At 42.9% G+C, this 27,431-nt stretch overlaps 1 protein-coding gene across 10 annotated transcripts in view; it reads right to left on the minus strand.

Moving 5' to 3' along the window:
- Nucleotides 1–27,431, minus strand: part of ZNF462 (zinc finger protein 462) — a 170,428-nt gene that overhangs the window by 90,318 nt on the left and 52,679 nt on the right. For all 10 annotated transcript variants that reach the window (XR_008316128.1, XM_053296025.1, XM_053296021.1 and 7 more), the window contains exon 2: nt 1,826–2,077. Coding sequence is in view for 9 of the 10 variants with exons in the window: in XM_053296025.1 (XP_053152000.1) it covers nt 1,826–2,045 (220 nt within the window). In the remaining variant the exon portion in view is untranslated. The remainder of the gene's footprint in view (nt 1–1,825; nt 2,078–27,431) is intronic.

Below are 27,431 nucleotides of genomic sequence, written 5' to 3' on the forward strand. Positions count from 1 at the left end.
TATCAATGCTTCACTTGAAATCTGGTAATGTTATTACTTTCACTAGTGTGAGGTGTGTGTGTGTGTTTGTGTGTGTGTGTGTCCTCATCTCTCCTGCACTCCATGCCCTCCTTCTCTAACATGTACCTCTTTTGAAGGGTGAGGTTTTGGCTGCTTCACAGCTGCCCTTATTGTTAGCATAGTTACTCCAACAATCTCCATTTCCGGGGGTGTCAGGCCAGGCAGGCAGAGGAGTGCCACATAGCCTCTGGGGAAGCAACAGTGCTTCACAAATACGTAAAGTAATGTATATAGTAATATATATAGTTAACTATCTATATAGGGTATATAGCCAACTGTTATACTGTAAAGTACCACCAGTGGCACTCATATCACTGGTTGAAAAGCACTCGCCAATAGGTAGAGATGAAAAATTTCTGGAAATTGTGAAGCCATAGGAAAAAAAGGGGTTTTTGTTTTTCCCAAGAAAAAAATGGAAATTTGGGGGAAGGCTGAAATGTATACAATACTTATTTTCTATCACATTTAAAGTTTAAAGCAATAAAGACACAAAGTATATACAGCCTTGTTCACACATAAGATCTGCCTTTATAATTCCAAATATATGTAGTGTTAGAGATTGACCTCCAAGTTGCTACAGCCTTTGGTATCTAGACATATCTGATATTTTGCCAATCAAAAAGAAGTACCATCAACACTATAGTTAATAAAGGTAACTTAGACAGTTTTCCTCAGTCAGCATTATTTAGACTGGAAACATTATTTTCTGAGCTGTCACGCACTCTCTGTTATTATTTAACAGCTATTAATAATGTCAAATATCCCTATAAAAGTAAACAATAGAGATTAGAGTCATTTCCCAAGAAAATTTAGTTTGAAGCACTGCATGACTTTTAAAGGTATACATATTAACAACCTTTTTCCTCATAACACAAAGATTTCCAAAACTTACTAGAGGCAAAAGTGGGATGCGGATGTGTGCCAAAGCAGCAATCCCTCTTTCAAACTGCCTTCAGTTGTTTGAAAAATCCCTGTGTCAGCCTAAACAAATCACAGTACGAACTAGCACTAAATGTGGATATTCAACTGAAACTTAAAACATGAACTGAGGTGAAAGAATATAGACAAAACCGGGCTGATTCAGGAAAATAGTGGCTGAGATGCTGACTAATCAAGCACCAGTACCATGGAAGAAGTACGGATGCTTTTGAAAAGTTAAAACTAACTCCGCTCCACTGCTGGCTCAGCAGTGGGACCAAATTTTGATGGCTTCCCCTTCTGCAGGAAGCACTCTGTGCCACCCAAAAACATGTCCCTAGAGGCCATGCAGTACTCAGGGACATCGTTTTGGGTGACACAGAGGGCTTCCAGGGGAAGGAGAGATCACTGAATTTCTCACACAAGCACCAGTGCTTTGTTAGTCAGGATGTCAGCCAGTATCTCCACCATTCTCTGGATCAAAGAATAAGACAGATCAGAGGAAAGCATGCAAGAATTCCCAAGCAAAGAAGGGGCCTAGGCCTGTGTGTTTTTCTAGTAAAGATGACCGTGTGCCCTCTGAGAGCTGAAATGCATCTGGATTATACAATTCTATAGAATACAGTACTGGAATATTGTAGAATTTTTCCCCACACCTTCAATTCTTTCATCTCTGGCCTTGGGGAAATTTGGGGTTTCCCCCAAGCCTTCACATCTCTAGCAATAGGCAGCAGTCCGTTATAGGCAAACATGGACAATTGGATAGTAACTGGAAGATGATGTTATGGAGTGAAACCTTAAACCACAAGTCTTTGAAATGGAAACATAATAAAAGGACTATTTTTACCTGCCATCTCATCTGTAATTGCAAATTCATCTTTTACAGAAGAATATTCCACTTCAGCCTGGTCACCACTATTCATGGAACTAAACCTTGACTGGCTAGGACTTTCCTCAGAAACATCTGTAGGCTGCAGAAATGCAGTGTGAACATCCTGAATGTGAGCTTTAAGATCTTCATAGGATGGCGCTCGAAAATCACAGCCATCACACTGCAGCACCTCCATTGTCCTATTGATAAGTTTTACATTAGGAAATCCTGCAAGGGGTGGAGAAAAGAGGAAAAGAGAGGCAAACTGTTAGATAAACACTCAATGAAAAAAAAAGTTAGCATACAATTTACTGATCCAAAAAAATGCTATGGTAGTGCAAACATGATCTTGATCAAAAACACTCTCACTCTCACTCTCCCACACAAGCAGTGCAGTGCAAATTCTTCCAGGAATTTCAGATATGACTCAGTCACTATGTGCACACAGCTTGCCCAACAGGCTAGCTTTCTAACTTTGTTAAATACATATGTAAATTTGCTGTTTCTTCTCTAACAAAGAAGGAAGGATTCAAGAATAAAATTCAATGGAACAAAGGTGGGGGGGGGCAGTTTCCCCTAGGTGCTTCCCTAAAAGTCAAGTAAATTTTATCCTACCATTCCTCCAAAGGAATGTAAGTAAAAAAGGTAAATTTTATCCTACCATTCATTCATACATGATGCACCCAGCCCATTTTATCTTTACAATCATCCTGTGAGGTCAGTTAGGCTTAGAGATAGTCATTGACCCAAGGTCATCCAGTGAGTTTCATAGCTGAGTAGAGATCTGAATATGGGTCTCTCCGGCATAAATCTAACAGACGTTCCACTACATAACTACTTCACTGCAAAGACTAACTAGCTATCTGCCTTTCTAAATAATTGGCTATTAAAATATGTTATTGTTAGTCTTTCTAATGCTTGGTGAATTTTTCAACATCTCCTCCTCTATTGAATTGGAGAAAATAAAATGCAACTTTCTTCCACAATGCAGTAGGAATATCTCAATGGGATGATGGGATGGGAATTTCATTTTTCGAAATGTCTCATTGGTAATTTGCTTCTGTATTTAACTCTATAAGGCACAAAACCAATACGAGTCAAAGGGAAGTATGTGCAGTCATGGCCTGTTAAAGCTATTGTTCCTATAATTCTGGAAGAAGAAAATGCACAGCTTTCTTTAGGAATTTACATACATAAACAATTTGTTCTAGTAAGAACTAATCAATCTACTTTCCTTTCACTGTCTCTACAACTGGACTGAATTTGGTTCAAATTGGGGTCCACAAGTTAGATCTTTTGCACCTCAAATGTTAATGTGTCTGCCATCTTGGATCGGGGTGAATGACATCATTACAAACTGCACCACTGAGGTGTCCCTGAATGTCACTCACTACAACTGCACCCAATTTGGTTCAGATCGGTTAGGCAGTCCTCAAGTGCACCTCAAAAGTTCACACATCCACCATCTTGGATCAGAGTGGATGAAATGATCACAAAATACACCACTGGGGCACGCCTATGTGTATACAGCTGTCCATTCAGCTGTAGCAAATTTAGTTCAAATCGGTTAGACTGTCCACAAGTTAGTGCACTTGCGCCTCAAAAGTTTATGTGTCCGCCATCTTGAATTGGGTTGGATGACATCATCACAATCTACACCAAGCCTGCTCAACTTTGGGCCCCCAGCTGTTATTGGACTACAACTCCCATAATCCCCAACCACAGTGGCTAATGTCCAGGGATTATGGGAGTTGTAGGCCAACGTCTGCAGGAGGGCTGAAGTTGAGGAGCCCTGATCTACACCATTGAGGTGCTCCTATATGTCCCTACAGCTGCAGCAATTTTGGTTCAAATTGGTTAAGCGGTTCACAAGTTAGCGCACGTGCACCTCAAAGTTCACACGTCCACCATCTTGGATCGGTGTGGATGACACATCACAAACTATGCTGTTGAGGTGTCCCTGTGTGTCACTCACTGCAACTGTACCTAATTTGGTTTAAATTGATTATAGACAGTCCACAAATTAGCCTGCTTGTACCTCAGATTTTCATGCAGCTGCCATCTTGGATTGGAGTGAATGACATCATCACACACCACACCATTAGGGTATCCCTATGTGTCACTACAGCTGTAGCACATTTGGTTAAAATCAGTTAGGCAATTCACAGGTTAGCCCACTTGCACCTCAAATGTTTACATGGCCACTATCTTGAAATGAGGTGGATGACATCATCACAAGCTCTGCCATTGAGGCATCCCTATGTGTCCCTACAACTGTAACCTATTTGGTTCATATTGGTCCAGGCATTGTGAAGTTGATTGGGGGAACACACACATGGATGGACCCACACATTGACACAAACACAAAATGCCGGGTGATCTCATAAGCCTACTGGAAAGTAGGCTAATAAAAATGGGGTTCTTCTTTCTTTCTTTTTAAGGGAGAAGTAATTTTATCCCAATGTGCATAAATCTAGTAGCAGCTATTATTGTAATAAATAAATTGCTTAGTTTAAAGTCTCCTCACAAACTCAAGCAGGTCACATTCAGACTAGGAGCTCCACAAGTACAAGAGATGGAACAGCAGCCAACATATGTCCTGATGAAAATTCCATTCTCTTATTGTGGAGTGATATAAAGTTACTTCCACAGCAAGTTCAAAGACAAAAACAGATTGTGTCAAAGTAATATAGAAGGACACTGCTGCCAGGATTCTTCATCAGAAGAACGTTTCTCCTGGTAGCATGATTTAAAAATAATGATTTTTTTTTTAACAGAATGAGCACAAAGGCACTTCCACCAACAGGAATTTGAACACTGCTGGTCTCTGCTCTCCCTCCTTTTCGCACCCTTCTCTTTCCTTGTACTGAAAGCATGAACATTGGCACTGCCTCACCCCCCCCCCCCGCCCCACCGCCAGCTAACAAAGTTAACAACAATCAAGATACTCAATCTTTTATATGCAGGCACCAGACCAGACTGTGTAGAAGAGGTTGCTATCTGCTCCGGATCAAATTACAGCAGTGAGCACGGAGGCCCCACCCCACAAGTCTCCTTTAGCACAGTCCATTAGACCTGAAAACAATCTCCTCACTCTCCATGGTGCAGCAAACAACTCCTGAATTTAGAATGCTCCATTGGGGGTGGGGGTGGGGAGAAAGAGCAGATCCTCCAGTTTCCACTGCCCATCCTCCTAACTGCCTTCCCCAAAGGGTAGTCCTTTCGTCAGAGTCACACAAGCCACAGCTCTGCTGAATGTGTTTATCACACTTCCAAGAGATATGAGCTCCTGCGTCACTGAAGCTTTAAGACTCACTAAGCTGCCCTAGTCCTCTGAGCTTTAGGAGAGAGAGTGCAGCCATTTTAGCTCAGACAAGTCATGCACTCGGAGAGAGAGAGAGAGATAGGCTCGGAGCTTCTAGCCAGCACACAACATGGCTTCACTTATCTCAGCCTCATCTCTAACATGCAGGATCCTCTCTCTCTCTCTCTCTGTCCTCTTTTTCCCAGACATGATGTTAGGAACTAGCATCTCAGAAGAGCATAACTTCTTATGGTTTCACCCTGGCAGGAAAGAGGAGCTGGCTGAAGCCTCCAATGTTTCTGTCAGATTAGCATCTTTCCTCTCTCACAACAAAGCTATGGACAAAAGATCTTTGAAGGCTCCTTCTCTGTCCCACAAATGTCCTGGCAACAGCAGCCTTTGCAGAGAGCAAAAAGGTTTTCCCAAATTGTCCTACAGACTGAAGCAAGAAACAGCAGTGTGACCTTTGGGGGGCGGGGGGGGCGGGAATGGATATGGAGAAAAATGAGGGAGGGGGAGAAAAGAGGAGGGAAGGGAGGGGCAAGCCCTTCAGCATGCCTCAGCCTCTTGGGAGTCGTTCTTCTATGCACAGAAGACATACCATCTGACTGTGTCTGCCAGATTCCAAAGTCTAATGACCTTTGTTAATCACCAGCCAAGCTGTCTGCCTCAGCAAGCCTTGCCAATAGGCACACCCTTCCACACAAAGGCTGGAGCTATTCCTTTTGGAGTGAGGTTCTCTGAAAGCTCCATTGTGCGAGGAAAGGAGGGGAAAGGAGGGGGGGAAGTCTCTTCCTTTAGTCTTTATGGAACAAAGTGACAAATGGGCCTCCTCTACTGTCTCTCCTTGTTTGGAAAGTTCTCAAGATTGGCTTCGGAAACAAAAGGGTGGAAGGGTGTGTGTGTGGAATAAGACTTCTCTACAAAGGTAAAACTCAGCTTCTGCACTGAAGAAGGAAATCCACACAGAAAATTGCCATTATTCTTGCACCCTGCCGAGAAGTTACCTTTCAAGGACATTAACATTGGCCTGCCTGTGCACAACACTCATAACGAATTTCCAAATTGCTCTCTAGCAAATAAAAGGCCTATATATGGTCGTGTGAATGTGAACACTCAGAGAACTTCTCCTGTAACAGATGAGGCCTATTGAAATCAGTAGGAGCTGTGCAAGAGCACATGTATGTTCTTCATAGATTTAAAGAGTTTTTAAAATGGGTTCTAACTTCAAATGAGTCGGCCTGAATTACAGGAAAAGGTTAGTAATCATGGCAGCTGCCATCAATCATCATTGATAGATACATCTGAGTGGCCTTCAATGTCACATTTTTAACAGATCAGATGGAAACAAATTTGTCATTTTTTGTTTTAGTATTTAAACATTTCTCACCATGGCTCAATCATGGAGGAAATTCCCCCAAGACTTAACATGGTTTAAGTGATCAAGAAAACCCAAAATACTGTGTCTGAATCTCTTTGTCTATGGGAGATAAAGAGCAGAGGGACCCATCTGTCAGTCGAAGAATGGAGCTCATTTTCACTGCAGATGTTAATATGCTGTCAAGATGCACATGAAAGAGAGATATATGGAAACAATATCAGCATGTTTGTCCATGACAAAAGACAGCAGTCGTAACATTTCCATGTGGTTATAGCCAGGACTGTGCATACTCTGCAGTCCAAAAAGAAAAACAAAGCACAAAAAAACAAAGTCTCCATCATGGTTACCCAAATTCTGTGCCTACAAAACCCAACACTTGACAACCACAATACAATTATGCAAAGTAAGAAAACTGCACAGAACTGTTTGCTTTTAATAGTTTATTCTACCTCTACTATCCAGGTTTGTTATAATTAAGATTGTGAGAGATTCTTGGAGAATGAGCAGCTGTAAAAGCAGGGACCAGGAAAACAATACGAAAGGTGATGGACAAGGTGCTGTATTCATAGCACTGAAACTGCCAAAACCGAAAGGTCACAAATGTCACACACACACACTATAGCCTTGTTCAGGCATTATGGAACTGGGGGTGCTGTACACATGTGCTGCAAGTTCCACTCCCACCATGATGCATGCTAAAAACCCTTGCCCCACTCTCCTCAGTTACAGCATTTGTTTGAACAATGGGGGTGGGATGAAAGAGCATGGGGGTAAGGCATAAAATATCCATGAGTAGAAGCATGTCTGAACAAGGCTCATTTTCATTTCCTATTCTGTTTGCTGCTAAAAAGAACAAGAACCATTAAACTAGTTCTATGAGCCCAAGACTGCTTTTTATTGGAGAGCAGCCTCCTTATGCTGCATGGCAAACAAGGCAAATTCAAAGGCAGTTGGTCATATGGCATATCATTCAGTGGTTCAAAGAGGCGTACGGACATTCGACTGGGCTAGTCCAAGGCCCTTGACATGATTCTAAGCAACGCTTGGGATCCTAGCCATTTCTCTGTCACCACTTCAAGATCACTTCAGAAGGGCTGCCTTTGTACGTAGTCTAGAAACTGCAATTGGTGCAGAAAGCTGCTTCCAGATTGGTCTCCGGGACATTCCAAGGGAGCATATTACTCTAGTTTTAAAAGAACTACACTGGCTACCAATTGGTTTCTGAGCAAAATACAAAGTGCTGGTTATTACCTATAGTGGCTATTAACTATAACCCTTAATGGCTTGGGCCCATGGTATTTAAGAGAACACCTTCTCCAGTATGAACCCCGCCGCCTATTAGGATCTTCAGGGGAGGTTCATCTGAGGATGCCGCTGGCTTGTCTGATGACAACTCAGAAGCAAGGCTTCTCTGTAGTTGCCCCAGAGCTGTGGGAAACATTTCCTGCTGAGATTAGAGCTGCTCCATCCCTGTTGTTTTTTTAGAAAACAACTGAAGACACATCTCTTCAGCCAAGAGAATTTTAGCTATTTAGTGGTTTTTATGGGTAGTTATTTTAATTTGAACTTTTATATGTTTGAAATTATTTCCAAATTTCTTAATTTGTTTAAATGTTGTAAACCACCTAGAGACTTCAGTAGTGGTTGGTATAAAATTGTGCCCTCAACTCCTGGCGACCACAGAGCCATGTGGTCTTTGATAGAATACAGGAGGAGTTTACCATTGCCTCCTCCGCACAGTGTGAGATGATGCCTTTCAGCATCTTCCTATATCGCAGCTGCCTGATATACCAGCAGGGATTCGAACCAGCAACCTCTTGCTCACTAGGCAAGTCATTTCCCTGCTTTGCCATTAGATGGCTAGTGGGCAGTATACATATATACTAAATAAAATAAATAAAGCTCTGACATCTTTCATGCCTCGGAGCAGGGGTTCCCAACTTGTGGTGCTCCAGATGTTGCTGAACTACAACTCCTATCACCCCCAGTTACAATTTATTGTGACTGGGGATAATGGGAGCTGTAGTTCCGCAACTTCTGGAGCACCACAGGTTGAAAACCCTTGCCTCAGAGCAAAGATTTCTTTAGTAATTTAACCACATGCACACATGAGTAGGCACAAAGGTTACAATCATCTAAACTCTTATTGTTCAGAAACCATATTTTTATTGAACAGAAGCAAGTTGCCAGCATGTTGGACATTTTCACAAGATCAAGATGGATCTCAATACAGGAAGACTGAAACAAGAGGGAGAAAACCAAACATGTATTGGGTGGCTGTGTGAATCCATCCAAGACATATTTGAGGAAAACAAATTGTAGTGGGATTTGCTTTCTTTATGCATTTGAACAAACTTCTCTTAATAGAATCCAAAGGCCTTAGCACTAGTCTAATCTTCTCTCTGTGCTGGAGAGATTAGTCTACCAGAAATAAACTTTGAAACAGCAATGTGATTCAACAGCCAACTAATTATAGACCTTACAAAACCTTCAAGAAATAGAACCTGAAGTACCATAAGCTACACCACAGGGCATGTATTCATTATTTTCTGCCACAGAAATCATGATTGAAACAAAGAAACACCAGTATTGCTACAGCAATACCTTCTATTGAAACCATTAGAATGCAAGTGAAGTGCTTCACATAGCCAGCTTTTGTGTGAGAATGTCTATATAGGACCAATCTGTTAAAATTCCAAAGAGTGTTCCATTCAAAACATGCACACACACACACACACACACACACACACACACACACACACAGACACCAGTAACCACCATGTCTGCATTATTCATGTTGGGTCCTGTGGAGAACTTAAAACTGCCCTGCAGACTGTTTTGGCAGTCCAGAACCAGGCTTGGGGAATGTACACTCCCTCCCCTTTCTCCCTCCTCCTCTCTGCTTTGAAGAGAATGTCCACCTCATTCCCTAGCCAGGTTTAACTAGGATTTAGTGTTAAATGTGCATGAATTATAACCAGGTTCCCTTGTAATCATGGTTTGCAAACCAACTTCAAAACAAGGTTTCAAATTCTGGCTGATTGCAGAAGCAGGACCCATGGTCAGAACTGTACACATCTCTGTGACTAATGCCATCAAAGTAAGGCTTGGTGGAAATTTGCTCCAGAGAACAGAGCAGAGGAAGGAAGGGGAAGGAACCTGCTTTCTAAAGCTGGGACTGAGTCTGATTTTCAGGGAATCGGGATTATGTCTGCACTGGACTTTAGCTGTATATTCTCAGCATGTTTGTAAAAAGCAAAAAACAAAACTGCATCTTCTCTTTTGGTGCCATTTCATCTGTTCTGGTTATATTTTGGGAAAGTATGGACATATTTAGAAGAGATACAGTTAAAACTTGAACATATTTGCAACAAATATGAGATGAGTCCTTTGTAGTATGCTGGGGCGAGAAAGGAAATTGGCGACAGGATGTGGCTATTGCAGACAGAAAAGCAGCAAGAGTTGGTGTGGTGACCTTGAGCCCGAGAGAAGGCTTAGTGCAGAGGGCCATCTGCCTTAGATAGGTCTGATGTGGTGGAGGACCAGCAGCAAGGGAGGAAGTAGGCAGATGCTGAGCCCGTTAAAAGCAGCTTATGAACAGTGAAGAAAATACCAAGCTACAATTTGTGGCTTCCACAGGGCTGGGCTGAAGTTTCCTAATATATAAATAAGCCCATACTTGAATATCTCATTACTAAAAAAAGACATAGGAGATATTTTCATGCATGTATACACATCGACAACTTCTCTTGTGCTACCAGATGCAAGCTTGGCAGTCACCAGTGTAATTCCACATGTATAATGCACTATTCATTTTGACCCTATGCAATAGGTAAACCAAACTGATGTAAAAAAAATCCACAATATTAAGAAGAGTTTTTGTGCTACTGGACAGGTTGCAAAACCCTCAGTCCTTAAAAGGAAATTCCAACACCACGAGTTCTGTACTAACACAGAAGCATCAGAGCTCGTAGTGCAGCAGAGATCTTTCAACTGAAGCAAACCTTAGATTCCTGGGAAAGTTCTGAGTATTCTTCTTTGAGACCCCAGTAGAAGGGTACACAAAATGGCAAACAGGACATTCATATCAATAGAATCACAGCTTGCTGAAACTATGCTCCAACCGGATAACACACAATATGAGCACTTGGGAATGTGCAAAGCTAATGTGGGTGCCAAGCAGTGGTCCCTCTAATTTTTTTCATCTCTGTGCAGAATGCGTATTGTTCTGGGAGGCAGTATTAAGGCAGTGTGTGTGCACCTGAATTCAGAATGGGGCCTTCCTTACTCAACCTGAACAGGATCTACATTGAACTGAGCGGACATCCAAAAACTTGTGAGAGCGTGAACAGGCACACGCCTTAGAAGGCACAGTGTTGCCAAGCATATCTGTGTTGAAGGGTGCCCCTGGGGACAGATTGTGCAAGTGGTGTAAGCAGCCAACCTATACCAAGCCAAACCATTGATTCATATAGATCAATACTGTATACGCTAATTAGCGCAGCAGTTCTTCGGGGTTTCTGATGGGTATTTCCCAGCCCTACCTGGAGATGCCAGGGATTGAAACTGGAGTCTTCTGCATGCAAAGATGCTCTCCCTTTGAGCTATTATCCTTCTCTAAAGGAGAAGGCTACTCACACTATATGGTGTTACACTGAGAAATGTCCAAGAGATTCTTGGGATAGTGACTGGAAACCAGGTTAGTTTTATTGGCCTTGAGAACTGAGCTATAATCCTATAAAAAAGATTCAAGTGACTTCCACCGTCATCCTTTCCTCAGGGTTCCAAATGCATCTATAGTAGACGAGGCTGGTCACACCTGCACGGAGGTGCACCTAGGTCATTTGGAAGCCTGGACCTGAAAGGCTTCAGAGCCCCTGCTCCCACTGCATTGGTGGGGGGACGAGGAGGAAGTCCTCCCCCTTTTGCACAGTTTTTTTTTAAAAATGGAGGGGAGAATTCCCCCTGTTACCCTCTGTCTGTGTCCGGGATGGGAGGGAGGTGGCAAACTCCATACAGCTCCGCTCCCTCCTCCCAAACGATGGCCTCTCGCCTCTCTGCTGAGCGGCCTTCCTCACATGGAAGAAGCAGAGAGGTGGGAGGCCATCACTTTGTGACTTGGGAGAAGGGGGCGGAGCTGGATGGAGCTCGCCACCTCCCTCCCATCCTCAACGCCCCACCCTCCTGCAACTGCCGCCACCGCGGCCCATCCCACCCTCCGCCTGGGCAAACATCTCTTCCTTAAAGGGGAACTCTCTCCTCCTGGCCCCCCCCCCACCACAACCCGCAGCTAGTGCTGAAGTGGTGGTTTTTGGTGGGTTTTTTGTAAAGGCGCATGGACGGGCATGGGGACAGTGGCGGGGCAGCATGCTGAGTGGCTGCAGGACCCCCGACAAGTGTGCTGAGTGGCTGAGGGCCCCCTGGACATAGGAGACCATGAGCCAGTTCCCCGAGGTCCAGGGGTAAGAGCGCCTCTGTAAGCACAGCAAAGACCGGGCGTGGCTGCCTAAGCCCAGTCTTTGCTGCACATGTAAACTGCTGGGAGCCGTGGGGTTCCCGGTGGCAGCACAGCAGCAAACCTTGTAGGGAACCCCGGCTGTTAGCCAGGGTTAAGGGCACGAGCATGCTCTTACCCCTGGCTGACTGATCGTGTGTCGATGCTGTGCGGCACTTACCCACGAGCAGCCTCCCAGCCTGCGCCGAGAGGCTTCCCATAATGGCCCGCACACTCGCATGGTATATTATGGGAGTTCCGGGAGCTTCTCAGCCCCCAAACCTCCATGCTGCCGGGGGTAGCTGGCAGTTGTCTGGGCAGGCCATCCACCGCCCAGCAACAGCCGGGAGGTGGTCTACAGGGGAGGTAAGCATTTTGATACTTCCTCCCCTCACCCCTTTTAAGTTTTGAAACCTCTCAGTATTCAAAATGACCTTCCCAAATTCCTGCAGACCGCTTCTGAAAGAACCCTTTGGAACTAAAAAAGGTAGGCAACTCAAAATTAACAATGCAAACAAAGATTCACGTTTCAGAATTTGAGTGGTAGACTGGGGGGCGGGGCGGGGCAGGGGAGGTGCAGCATGGTTTTCAGGCACTACATCATCATCATACCAGTCTGCACTGTGAAGAGCACCACCTCTCAAATTGCATGTATTCATTTCCAAACCTAACAGCTGCATTTCCAAAGTAATTGTGCCTGCCCAACCATACGTACAATTTAAAAAATATCAAAATTAAGAACAAACTTGATGAACAGAGCAATTATAAAATACAGCAAAGGAGAAGAATAAAAATGTCGGTTCACAAGCTGAAGTGTCAGTTCACAGCATTTTCATTTGCTTCCTGCTAAAGACCTGCAAGGATGGACTCAGGTGGGCTACTATAAAGGTGTTCCAAAGGGTAGGCCTCAGCCCATGTCTCAGACAACACAACATCACAGATGGATGGAACATATTTCTGGGCCTCCTTTTCAGTTATCAGTGCAATCAGGCAACAGGAAGAAAAGAACTATCCTGCTCATAATGATCACCAGTACCTCTGATGTGACAAGCTATGTCTAACAACCAGCAGAGAATAGCCTTCTGTATTTTCAGAGGACACTGTTTTATTTGTTTCTTTGCCCCTGCTAACTTGGCAAAGAGGCACCTTTTAATGTGGTGAATCTCTTTATTTAGCAGGGGGAGAGTAACTGGCCCTATCCATCCCCAGCACAGTACCTCCAGTGACTGTTGCTGGTGTCTATCTCATGTTTCTTTTTAGATTGTGAGCCCTTTGGGGACGGGGATCCATCTTATTTATTTATTATTTATTTCTTTTTGTAAACCGCCCTGAGCCATTTTTGGAAGGGTAGTATAGAAATCTAAATAATAATAAAATAATAATAACAACAACAATCTGCCACACAATACACCAGATATAACTGTAGTTGAGAAGAGAGAAAAGCAAGTTAAATAACTGACACAGCAATAACAGGTGATAGCAGAATAGAGGAAAAAGAAATAGAAAAAATAACAAAATACAAAGATCTACAAATTAAAATGGAAAAGCTATAGCAGAAGACGACCAAAATAATCCCAGTAGTAGTTGGCACCCTATGTGCAATTCCAAAACAACTTGAAAAGCACCTCAACACCATAGGGGCCACAGAAATCACCATCAGCCAATTACAAAAAGCAACTTTACTGGGAACAGCCTATATTCTGCAACGATATCTATAATAACAGCAACAACATTGATAATAAGATCCAGCCATTCCAGGTCCTTGGGAAGGACTCGATGTCTAGATAAAACAAACCAGTCAATAATACCTGTCTGACTGTGTAAACAAGAAATGATAAGTACATTTTATATACCACCCCATACAAAAAGTCCATGGGCGGTTCACAGTAACATAATTAAAACAATTTAAAATACAATAAAAATGCTAAAACCAAAGTTTTAAAACCATAAACTAAAAGCTTGACTAAATAGGTATGTTTTTAGGTCCTTCTTAATAACATTCAGAGAAGGCGAAAGTCTAATTTCATTATGAAGAGCATTCCAGAGTCCCAGGGCATCTCTAGAAAAGACCCGGTTTCAAGTCACCGAGCTAGTGAGAAGCGAAACTGGATCTCTACAGGTGGTGGGGTGGATGAAGAAGATGATGTTCTCTTTAATACCTCGGACCCAAGCCATTTAGGGCTTTACAGGTAATAACCAGTACTTTGTATTTTGCCCAGAAACCTATTGGCAGCCTGTGTAGTTCTTTTAAAATGGGTGTAATAAGATCCCTTCGGGCAACCCCAGAGACCAACCTGGCTGCTGCATTCTCTTCTAACTGCAGTTTCTGAACTACATACAAAGGCAGACCAACATAGAGCACATTGTAGTAGTCAAGTCTGGATGTTACCAGCATATGCACCACTGTTTTAAGGTCTTTAATTCCAGAAAGGGATGTAGCTGGTGAATCAACCAAAGCTGATAAGAAAGCACCCCTGGCCACTTCCTCAACCTGAGAAACCAGCGAGAGGTTTGGGTCCAGAAGTACTCCCAGACCTTGTACCTGCTCTTTCCGGGGGAGTGCAACCCCATCCAGAACAGGCAGATCTATACCACTTCCTGAGTCTCAACCTCCCATAACGAGTACTTCCATCTTGCTTGGATTCAGCCTCAGTTTGTTCTCCCTCATCCAGCCCATTATCGCCTCCAGGCACTACTACCTCCACTATAAAGGATAATCTGAGTCTGGAATAATTGACCCTCCCATAATGGTCAAGTCTGTAAGCATCACCTAGTAGCAAGGGTTTTACAGATACAGGTGCACACTCTCAGATAATACAAGACCATCATGGGGCTGAAGAGAGGCTGAGGAACAAAATGTACTCTTTGATCTCCTCAAGAGACAGATAGGCAGTGGTCCTTCTTTTCCTTATAAGTGAAACAAAGATTTTTTTTAGGCCATGGACAGAGACTGTCCAAGGGCCATGACTAAATTATTTATTCCTCTCATCCAAGGATGGCTAATTGATCAAACCAACTACAGTCAATCACTCTCACCTTTCATCAGTTCCAGAAATCCAAGGATAACATAATGAAGTTCTTTGCTATTATCTTGTTCATATTTTATCCTGGTTTTATATTTGTTTTATTTTAACTTACGTACACCACCCCAAGGGATGCACATGTCAGGCAGTATAGAAATATGATTAATAAACAAATAAATGTTAATAGTCCTATCACCCATGGATTTGCCCTTCTTGAACCAAATGAATTGCCCTTTCAGTCTTCACAGCATGTACTACAGTAGACTTCATAGCCCACTGCATGTAGCATTGAAAACCCCGATTTGCTTTTGTCTGTCCACTTCCTCACTAAGCCTCTAGATTTTGTATATGAGGAATCCCATATCTATGGTAGCTTCTAATTCATTACTGCAGACTTTTCATAGCTGTATTGGCCAAGCAAAATGAGGCCATTGACTTAACTACTGGGTCATTTCAATTGCTGTTGGTATGTTAGTAATGTGGTAAATCTATTGAACAATGAGATCCCCGAGATTCCCAAGACCTTCAAAGAACATTTCTACATATCAAGTTAGAAAAGCAGCTCCATTTCTCTGGTCATTTTCAAAAAGAAAATGCAAAATACAGCATAGTATCTACCTTGAGACATCAAAATGAAAGTTGGTGTGCAGGTTCAGGGCAACATTAAATCCCCACAAGTTTTCAAAAAGGGCCAGAAGCAAGTGAGACAGTTCAAAAACTGTGTTTTACTAGTACAGCCATACTAGTTATATTTCTTCCTTCTTGTCTCTATGTATCACAGAAAGATAAGATAAGATAAGATAAGATATGCTGTCAAGTCTGTGTCGACTCCTAGTGATCACATTCCATGTGACTTTCTCGGGAGAATACGGGAGTGGTTTACCAGTGCCTCCTCCCACGCTGTATAAGATGATGCCTTTCAGCACTTCCCTATATTGCTGCAGCCCAATATAGGTTACTACAAATGTATTACTAGGCACAGTCTGGGAAGCACACCCGCGGGGACTTGAACGAACAGCTTCTTTCACTCTAGGCAAGCTGCTTCTCCACTGCGCCACCGCTATGGTTGCCCTGTGTATTTTGTACGTAAATTGTATAGCCCCTTGGATTAAATAATATTATATCTACCAATACAGATGTTTGGGCTTCTGGGTGACATTTTGGTTAAATTATTTTACCAGCAATAATTAAGAGAATCTCATTATCTGTATTATTAGATGTTTTAATGCCTTTATATTATCTTTATGTCTAATGCCTTTATAATACATAGATAAAGGTAAAGTGTGTCATTGAGTTGATGTCTACTCCTGGCGACCACAGAGCCCTATGGTCTTCTTTGGTAGAATACAGGAAAGGGTTACCATTGCTTCCTCCTGCGCATTGTGAGATGATACCTTTCAGCATCTTCCTATATCGCTGCTGCCCGGTATAGGTGTTTCCCATAGTCTGGGAAACATACCAGCAGGGATTCAAACCGGTAACCTCTGGTTTGCTAGTCATTTCCCACTGCACCATTAGGTGGCTTCTAATACATAGGTAATCCAGGCTTATTTAGAGTTCTGAAATCAACCAGCTTTAGATCCTGGTTTATTTCAGAACTCTGACTAGAATAAGCTGTGATTGCTTTTTTTGGATCTTGTCTTGTTCTTAATAGTTCTGCATCTTTGTAGCAAAGATTCTTCAGACCTGTTAGAGAACACAATCTGTTCTCGGTATCTTATTATTATCAAACAGTGCGGGTTAATGTTTTTGGCAAGTGTACCATATATTAAATATGCGATAATGCCAGTCTAATACTTATTACTAAAAATAATGCAATAATAATAAGTCCCATACACAGCATATGGGACTTATTATTGCATTTATTATTAGTAGTATTAGACCTGCATTATCTCATACTTAATACGTGGCACACTTGCCAAAAACATTAACCCGCACTGTTTTATAATAATAAGATGCCGAGAACAGATTGTGTTCTCTAACAGGTCTAAGGAATCTTTGCTGCAAAGATGCAGAACTAGTTTTGCTTCTATCCTGCTGAGCCCGGCAGCAGAAGGCATGGGAGAGGCAAGTCGGAGTGCAGGCCTGCGTCTATGTTTTTGTCAGGCCTGTGGTCTTCATGTTCCATTCCAGGGATGCAAAATATCCTACTGCCTGTGCCACTTATGGCATCAGTGATGTAGGCTGGTCAATGGTGCTCTAAATCTCCTCTGTTGACACAGCTGTTTATGACAGCCCTTCTGTATTATGAGCAAAGCAAACAGAACAGCCCATGCTTCATTGTAAGCAATATCTCAAGAAATAAAGGTTAGTGCAAAGATTTCATGTAGCTTACTTACAATGGCCGTTATTTGTTTTGTATCTTGATGGTTGGATGATCCATGGAACTTTTAAACAGGTTCCCCCATGAGGAGAATTGCATGTTTTTGAATGTTTCTAACCAATTATCCTCAATATCTTACAAATTATTGATATCACACAGATGGTAATATCTACAGAATATCGTCTCTCTGAATTACTCTTGAAATGAAATCTCTGAGTGAGTATGTAGAAGGGCTAGTCCTGTTTCAAAAGATTTTCTGGAGGAATAAATGAACCATGATGGAGAACTAAGCACTGGAGGAAGAGTCCACAAGTGAGCACCATGAATATGATGGATTTCCCCAACACTCAATGCACATGTGAAATTCCTACCATTGAGCACCACTGACACCATTGAGCACCAATGGCAGAGAACAGGGGTGCTGTCTCTTCCCCACTAACTTCCCCACTATGTTTCAGTCAGACCACTTGTGATTGTGCCTCAGAAGCACTTGTGACTCTTGCCAGCTCACAGGTTTTCGGCACTTGGTGTCTGTTTACTCCATACATCCTGGACTATGTAGCACACTTTATTATTATGAATGAATTGGTGTTATATGAATTAATATGTGTGGCACTTTAAAGAACGACCAAAAAGAGAGAGACAGTCCCTAGTCCAAGAAGCTTACACTCAAAGGCGAGCCCGGTGGCTTAGCCCACTTTTGTAGCCCTCCCCTTAGCCCGAGTTTGCGGAGTGAGCGCTCTGCAAACCCAGCCATCCCGATCGTGAATAGCCGCAGTGCAGCTCCTCACCATGGCTACTCATGAGAAGACCCCCGGAGCGGAGGTGAAAAGCCACCACCTGGCTCCAGGGGTCTCCCCACTATGCCCTGCGCGCTTGCGCAGGGCATACTGGATCTTCCAGGGGCCACACGACCCCTGAGCTCCCCAGCCCCTGCCAGCTCTGTCACGGAGCCGGTAATCATGTGGGCGGCTGATCCGGCCGCCCAGGGCTCCCTCCCTGCTCATGCTTAGCCCGCTCTCCCCGCGCACTCTCAAGAACCAGGTCTCACTGATCGTGAGACCTGGCTCTTTGTCTCAGTAAGGGAAAACATTTTTATATAGAATTTACCCAAAGATAGTTACATTCCTTACAGTGTGGACTGGTGTTAGAAAGAAATTTGTTTCACTGGAACAACCGAAACCTTCCACCCTAGTTCTTCCTAAAGTTCCTTTCATCTGGAGCTAGGGATACATAGCGGCTGTTCTCATGACCTACTGGGTGGGCGGGTGGAGGGAAGGCTTTGCAGACCTAGCCTTCCCCGCAAATGAGCATCCATACAGTGGTGGGAGCAGAGAGCATGTTCCCACATGATCAGTGCTGCTCCATGCAGGCTGGATCACTCTGAGGCCAGGACTCATTATCCCGGCCTCTGATATCTCACAGTATACAGTGCACCACGCACAGTGCACTGGGGAATTCCCCCAGGGGACGGATGCTCCAGGCACCCTTCTCTGTGTCAGTGTGAGCTCTACTAGGAGCCAGTTGAAGGGTGCATTTGTGCCCTTAACTTCAGCGAAGAGCCGGACTTTGGCATTTGGTTTAGCACCACCAAGATCTAAATGGATCCCGGCGGTTCTCATGGGCAGCCAAGCTCAGGCTTAGCTTGCTAACTGGGCAAAGAGGCACCTTTTACCGTGGTGATTCTCTTTATTTAGCAGGGGGAGAGTAACTGGCCCTATCCACCCCCAGCACAGTACTTCCAGTGACTGTTGCTGGTGTCTATCTTATGTTTATTTTTAGAATGTGAGCCCTTTGGGGACAGGGAGCCATCTTATTTATTTCTCTATGTAAACCGCCCTGAGCCATTTTTGGAAGGGTGGTATAGAAATCGAATTATTATTATTATTATCTGCCAAAGTATGGGCCTGGCTGCTTGTGAGAACAACCTCATAGACTTGGTTCAGGTGTTATGGGAAGTTGTGGGTTTGTGCTACATGAACAAGCCCTGGAGAGCCATAGACTAACACACTTCCTCCTCCTCCACCACCACCACTGATTTCCTTCAGGTTTGTTGTACAGCCACGAAATCAAGATTCTGATTTGTTTAAACCATGACTTCCTGGCTCATCCTCAGACAGGAATTGTGGTTTAAGTCTGGCTTCCAAACCAGGATTCAGCCTCTGGTTGCACATCCTGCTTTGGAAGTTAGAGTTTAAGTTACAGCTACTGGTTTCAGACAACCGCAGAGCTGTGGTCTAAACAAGCCAAGATTGAGCAGAAGAGGTAAGTGAGGTAACCAGCTGCTTGATTAAAAATTCCAAATCCCATATCTGCCATTAGCTCAATAGACAGCATCTGCTTCTCAGTAGCAACAGGAGAATAATGACCATTTTAAGACTAGGAAGTTGAGGCTGAAGAATATTAGGTCTATTAGGAACAAACTGGATCTTTCCATAAATAGACTTCACTGGAAGGAATACAGATTTTTATTTTCAAGGTGTATGACTCAATTAGACTTTTGAACTTAATGCTTAGACTTCTCCACTCAGCAGTAACTGGGAACCAGTTTTTACATTAAATCTTCTTGAAGTGCCACGTTGCCTAGATAAGATACAAGTCTAACCCAGCTAGGATTTCCTTAAAATATAGCTAGGGATGCTTGCCCATAAAGTACTACATGAGAGATGGCAACATGGTCAGCAGCGAATGCCAAATCACATATATCACAAAAATCAGATTACTACAACTTACTCACATTTTTACTGCATATTTTTCATTTTAATATCTCTAGAGCACTGATTTCCAACCAGGGGTAAAATAATCCTGTGGGTACTTTGAAAACTCCTTATAAGCCCCAAACTCTTATGCACCCCCCCCCCGACTAGTGATCAGGATGCAGCTCCATTGCCTTTTCATCAGCCGACTTGGCTACCTGAGTTGAAAGGTTATACTTGTTTTAAAATGGTTGAAACCCAATGCTCTAGAGCAGGGCTACTCAACTACAGCCCTCCAGCTGTTTTTGGACCAGAGCTCTCAGAATTCCCAGTCACAGTGGCCAATAGTCAGGAGGAGTAGGCCAACATCCGCAAGGAGGCCAAAGTTGAGAAGCCCGACTCTAGAGGATCATCCTCTAGATCCTCTATGGCCTAGGACAGTCACAGTGTTCCTTATTGGAAGTTCCATGCCAGGAGCCAGTAGTGGCTCACATCCTCATATGGTTCTTTGTGTATTAGGTCCGTGCAAAGCTTCAACTGAAGGCTAACATTCTGCACAGCGCCCCTGGCAACCTGCAGAGATTACTGTTCCCACTGTGCAGTGCTGCACTTTCCCCAGTGCCAGTGGTATGCCTTTAAGAAGAAATAATGTACAGCACTGATTCAGTCCTCCTAGCTTTGGGCAACATCACCGCTGTGCATCCCTGGTGTAAGATGAGTGACCCTACCCACACTAGATCGGACATCTGCCATTATCAGACACACAGTTGTTCTTCCAATATCTGGCATGTGTTGCTGTAAATATGAAGTGTGCTGGACATTTTTTCACATGTTAGGTGAAACTTGCTGCTTAAAAGGCTGAGAAACACTGATCCAGAAGAAACCCTTCATTTTGAGAACATAAATAATGCCTCCTGAAAACATAACAGAACCCCATTTACTTGGTAACATCACCTCAACTGCCCCAAACAAGCCCAAATCAAATGTCGTATAATACTTCCAAGAAATGTTTGGAGTTCTGTTCACTCTATGATGGAAATGATTTCTACAGCTCTTTCAAAAAGAGTTGATTTTCCTTCCCTGGAAACTGAAGGCTTTAATAAAATGTTAATGATATAAAAACGTAGCAGTCGGCTGCACAAAAGTGCTTGGGAAGTGGAATGTGGTGTCCTGTAGGCCATATGTTGCCTATCCCTTAAGAAAGAAAGAAAAGAGTACAAAAAACCAATGAAACCATGTTGTATCCATCACTTCATTTTTTCTTGCCTCCTCCCCCCACTGCCCCGATGTGCTATTAATTAACTCAGACACACCAAGAGGTCACCAAGCAAGCAGTGTGGCTTTATCCTCAATTACCATTCATCCTCTTGTGGTTTATTAGCCCAAATGAAGAAGTAGGGACAGCAAAACTCTCAAGGAGGATTTGGTGTCAGTGTCTGAGCCAGAACCAAACCAGAGAACAAGGAAATAATCATCATCTCCAAAAACTAGGACAGCATATTGCCTAAAAGTAAAACTAGATGTTACACATGACTGCGATGAGCATTTGTTTTTTCTTTAATTTAGTAAAAAGCAGCCATCTCATTCCACCCGTGCAGACTGAGACTGTGCTCAATCTGCAAGGGTTCAGCAACTTAAAGGAAGATTTAATAATTGCCCCATTAAGGCCCATTTTTGGACTGACCTTCACTCAATTGTTAATTTGACCTAGGGGGGAAAAGCTACCATGGGTGCCCTTCGTGCTTCAAGGTGCCTGGTCCAGACCAGGACAGTGGAAGGGACAGATGGTTAACCCTCCCCATGACACAGTCTCAGCCTGCCAGGGATGTATGTATGTGTGATATTTTTGTTTGTTACATTTGATCTCACAGCAGTTTTCAACAATATATAAAAAGTTAAAAACAATTAACACAATCAAAAACTTTAACTAAAAGCCTGCAAAAAATTATGCATTTTCAAGGCCTTCTTGAAGGCCGCCAAAGATGTTAAGCCTTGAGGCTGTTCTCACAAGCAGCCCAGGCTTGGCTGCCCGTGAGAACTGCCAGGAGACGCTCAGAATTAATCTTGCTCTCTTTTTCTCTCCCACTTACCGGAGAAGATCTAACCCCCAGTCACTGCCAGACAACTGCAAGCAGCCCTCCACAAATGACCTCAGAGAATGGTGGGGATCATGCAGAAGGCAGTGTTCTCTTAGGTAATCTAGGCCCAAACCATTTAGGGCTTTAAAAAGGTAATCATGAGCACTTTGTACCTCATCCAGAAACCTATCGGCATATATGGCTGCTATACATAAAGAGAAAAATCATTTTTTAAAAAATATGAAAATGAAAAATATAAAAACCCCTACTCAAATAAAATAAAATAAAATAAAATCTGCAGCAGTATGAACAGAAGCACTCAAATTCAACAAAATCATAACACAAAATGAATAACTAACTATAAGACCTGCTGGAATGCCTGGACAAAATTTTAAAAAGATCTTCATTGATATCCAAAAGATATCAAAAGGTGAGCTTTTCTGGAGAAGACTTGCCAAAACATTTCTTTGTCTGGTCACCACCCATGGTAACCTGCTTCCAGTCAACACCTGCTTAAACCGCATATTGTGAGGGAAACTAGAGGTAGTCCTCCCAAGAATAATGAAAGGTTCAGCAGGCTTGTGTGGAAGAAATTATTACTATTATGTATATACTGCATTCATCTGTCTCCAGAGGGCTCACACTCTAAAAACACGCCCAAGGCAGACACCAGCAACAGCCATTGGAAGAATGCTGTGCTGGGGTTGGATAAGGACAGTTGCTTTCCCTCAGTGTAAAACAAACAGAATCACCACTTTATCAGTTCTAAAAACCATGTGCAGCAGACACATACTTTAAAAAAAAAAAAAAGCTGCTGAGACCTATTGTATGTTGCTAATGACCGCAGCTGAAAGCTGTGATTTTTAGCAACAGCAACGGGGAACAATATGTTATATGATTAATACAGAGCACTGCTCTTATTCTGTACATTTGGGGATAAACTCATTTTTGCCCAATCTATTCATTGTGGAGAATTCTATAGTAGCAGTCTTGATAATTATAATCTATACTAACTAGTTACATATTGTGAGTCCAGTTCTTCAACTGCAATCCTGGACACAATTTACTTAACAATAAGCCTCAGTGAATTCACTGGAACTTGCTTCTGAGTAGATATGCAACCTGATCCCATGTATGTCAAGCATATCCAGGCCTATGTAAGGCAGCATCTTTTATTTTTATTACCTTCAGTGCATTAAACCAAAACCTACTTTACAACAGAATTACTTTATTACAACTGAAACAAAACCCTTTAGCTAAGGGGTGGGACTGGGAGACAAATATGCATTTGGATACCTTGTACTTGAAATTTCCAATCACAGCTGTGCTTAATAGCAAATTAGAATAGCAGATGCTAATACATTTCCAAACAGCTCATTAATTATAGTAGCCACCTTGGGCCATCACCAGACTCACGATTTGGCCATATGTCGGGGTGGGGGGGTGGGGTGGGGGTGGCAAGAGGAATAACTCTACAAACAGGAAAAGAACTCAGAAGAAAGGGAAATCTAGTAGAATATTTCTTTTCCATGAAGTGGATAATATGTCTACTTTGCTCCATTGTAATTTGAAGGCTGGCATGAACTGCTTTGTATATGAACTGGTGACAGGTAAGGAGACACTTGCTGGTGCTTACACCAGAGCAGGGTGAACAAAGGAATATATTTTGACTTTTCCTGTTGAAATAAAGGACTGCATACACATGCATCTCAGAGGAATGTTTGGAATGCTCACATGTATGCATAATGTATTATGAGAATTTGTCTCATGAAACAGGAAAATGCCAAGAGAACCAGATCCAGAGAAGATATTGTAATCAGTTTTATCCTGTTCTTCAAGCTAGCTCCAGCAGTGGAACAAAATTGTCCCAATATGTCATATATATTATGTATTTTCATTCCTTTAAAAACAGTTGGGATAACTGCATTTGCTCCATAAAAACTGCCTCCTGAATGGTTTGGCTCGCAGAGTACATGGAAAATCCCATTTTACACTCACAACAAACTTGTGAGGTGGGTTAGACTGAATGATACGGACTTGCCGAGGATCATTCATGAATTTCATGGCCGAGCATGAACCCAGATGTCCCTGATCCAGATCTGTCCACTACATCACACTGGCTCCAGCCTGCTACCACTTTATAGAACGTAGGGTGGAAAAGCAGGGGAAGCAAACAGTCACCTTGTGCTAGGCTTTGATTTCCCAATGTAGACCACAATCAAGAGAAGTAATAAATGCAAGCTCTCTCCAGCATCCACATGTTGCTGGAGTCCCACTTGTAGTTTCTGCTGCAGGAGCTTCCAGACAAAGAGACTGAACATTGGCTTGTTTTTACAGCCGAGGAACTGCTGAAGCAGAAACAGGAAGCGAAGAAGCTCTGGCTGAGTTTGTGGTTCTCTCATGTGCATATATAGTACTTCCTTGGCTTTACAATTAAATGAGGATGAAGATTTTTCTGATGAGATACACCAAGCAAAACGGATAATAATCAGAGTGTGCCTTTATGAAGAGAGGAAAGGGCTATTCTCAAACTACATCCAACACCTACACCTATGCAGTCTGAAGTTAGAAAATGCAAAGCAGCAGTAGATCACTAGAGATTATGTTTCTAGCAGGCTCTGTAAACCAGGCATTCTCAGTCTCGGGACCCCAGATGTTGCTAGACAGCAACTTCCATTATCCCCATTCATAATGGCCTTCAGCCAGTATGGGAATTGTAGTCCATCAACATCTGCAGATCCCAGACTGGGAGCCCCTGCCATGGACTATGGAAATTTGGTCTGTTATATGATGTTGGTTCTCCTCATTTTCATATGGGTGGTGGTGGTGGTATGCCGGGGAAAATGTACCACTGCTTTCCATATACACCAGAAGCTGAAGTTGCTGCAGCAAGGACTGTTGAAATTCCTTAAGGGACAAGGGATCTCTGCTGTCAAAATCATTAGCTACCTACTTTGCCCCAGTCATAACTAAGACACCATTCTCTTCTCATTGTGCCTAATGTAACACCCATGTGATGCCAAAGGGAAGGTCAGCATCGCTTTTGCACATAATGACATAGTTCCTCCATTCTATATTCTTCCCCCACTCAGTGTAGGATGTTGTCTCACATACATACAAATTATACTCCAAAATTAATTCATTCTGACATTCTTCTCAGTAACATATTCTTCATTTGCAGTCGTATCTCATACACTTAGATTGTGAGCCCTTGGGTGGCACAAGGATCCATCTCATCTATCCATATAATTGCAGCAACCCATCCTGACACCTCTTGCAATTGTGCAGAACATAAACTAAACATACTTATATCTCCAGTGCTGGCTTCTCTAACTATCCCTTCCTTTGAAGAGTTTCCATGATAGGTTCATATTGACGGCAGTGGTCGACATACCACACGAAGGGACACCAGCCTAGTAATGTTGTGTACACTTCAGTTGTGCAGCAGCAAAAATTGTGCAGCTGATGTTACACAAGAACAATGTGCTTACTTTTATGCAACATCATATGTGCAATTGGACAGTTTGCATGCACGTAACATACTTGCATGCAATTAACAGTCTATGTTAACTGGACTGACATACTGTTGTGCGGTATGTCAGTCAGAAGTCAATCTCCAGTTAAAGGGTGACATTGTGAAAGATCCTTACCTTGGATACCTGTTACCAATTAATATTGGGCAGGATGGACCAGTAGTACAAGGTATAGGAGAGCTGGTCTTTGGCAGCAAGTACAAATTGTCCTCTTTGCTCAGCAAGGTCTCCCCTAGCTTGTATTTGAATGGGAGCCTATATGTGAGCACTGCAAAATATTCCTCTTATGGGATGGAGCCACTCTGGGAAGACCAAGAAGGTTCCAAGTTTGCTCCCTGGCATCTCCAGATATGGCTGAGAGATACTCCTCCTTGCAACCTCGGAGAGGCCGCTGTCAGTCTGTGTAGAGCCAATACTGAGCTAGATGGACCAATGGTTTGATTCAATATAAAGCTGCTTCTTATGTTCTTATATCCAAGGCTGGGGTGCACTCCATGCTAAATAAGACATAGTTTTATGGGGAGGAGCCAAGAGATACTGCAGCCACAGCATCAATCACTGGAAATCATTTTCAGCCATCCAGAGATTTCGGCAGGCATTGTCAACACAGTTCCATGCATATCTTTGCAATCATATGGCCTAGAAACCTGCTTTAAAAATAAATGAAATTTAGGATTCTCAGGAAACTGAATTCTGTGCTCAGTTCCACATTCTGCACTCATTCTGCTTTCTTGTGAATTGATGCATATGCATATCCCCTGTTTATATCACTCCTTTTCTACAATGGTACTGTAGCTTCTTTGTAAGAGGATCCTTGTGGAGGACTTGGCTCTGTTCACAAGTTTCCTGTAACCCCATAGCAAAGTGCTCGTAGCAAATTGGCCGACATCAATTGTACATTGGCACTCTTTATATACTCAGATAATAGAAAGACTTAGAGAAGCTGGCAACTGACTCTTTGCAAATGGAACAGCATGATACAAAGCAGAGAAAAGTCATGCAAAGCCCCAAAATACCTGCTTTGACAATCAACCGGCTGAGTGTTTCTGCTCAGCAGGGCACTAAAACAAAAGCAAAGTGCATTGCTACAAACATGCACATGCAAAATCCCAGACACACATTTCAAGCTGCCCACAAGGGAGGAAAGCGGCATTGCGATACAACAGAGCATCTTGTTTAATGCTATTGGGAGCTTCCCATTTTAAATTGCCAAGAAAAAAACGCTGTTTGGTAACTTTCACCAGAACATGATGGAGAAATGTTGATGCAGCTCACCCCAGCTACTTCAAACAAAAATTTGTTCTGAACAAATTGAAAAGGTTATCAGTGGAAAACAAAGGAGGCACAATTCACCAGGAAGCTCCTCCAACATCAAGCTCCACTGAGATGAGTGGGACCTGTACCGCTGTGCTCTTGTGCCATTCTCATACATTTCAGTGGGGCTTGCAGAGAACAACTTCTTGATGAATTGTGCCCTAAGTCACTGAATACTAAAAAGGAGAGGCAGAGAAACCCTGGTCAAATGAAGCTTTCATCATTAACCTGGCTCTCTTCAACCAGCCTTACTGTCAATTACATAAGTGAGGGAAACGCTCCATGAAGTGGAAAAACAACACAACTTGTCCAGCACTTCCTTTCTCATTTTTTCTAAGAGCTGCACAATGCATCACTTTTGGCAGGCTAAGAGTGCTTCAGGACACTGGGGATACTCTCAGTCCCAGCTGGCCAATGATGAGGTGTATATCATAAT

Source organism: Hemicordylus capensis, chromosome 2, assembly GCF_027244095.1.
Source record: "Hemicordylus capensis ecotype Gifberg chromosome 2, rHemCap1.1.pri, whole genome shotgun sequence".
NCBI classification, from domain to species: domain Eukaryota; kingdom Metazoa; phylum Chordata; class Lepidosauria; order Squamata; family Cordylidae; genus Hemicordylus; species Hemicordylus capensis.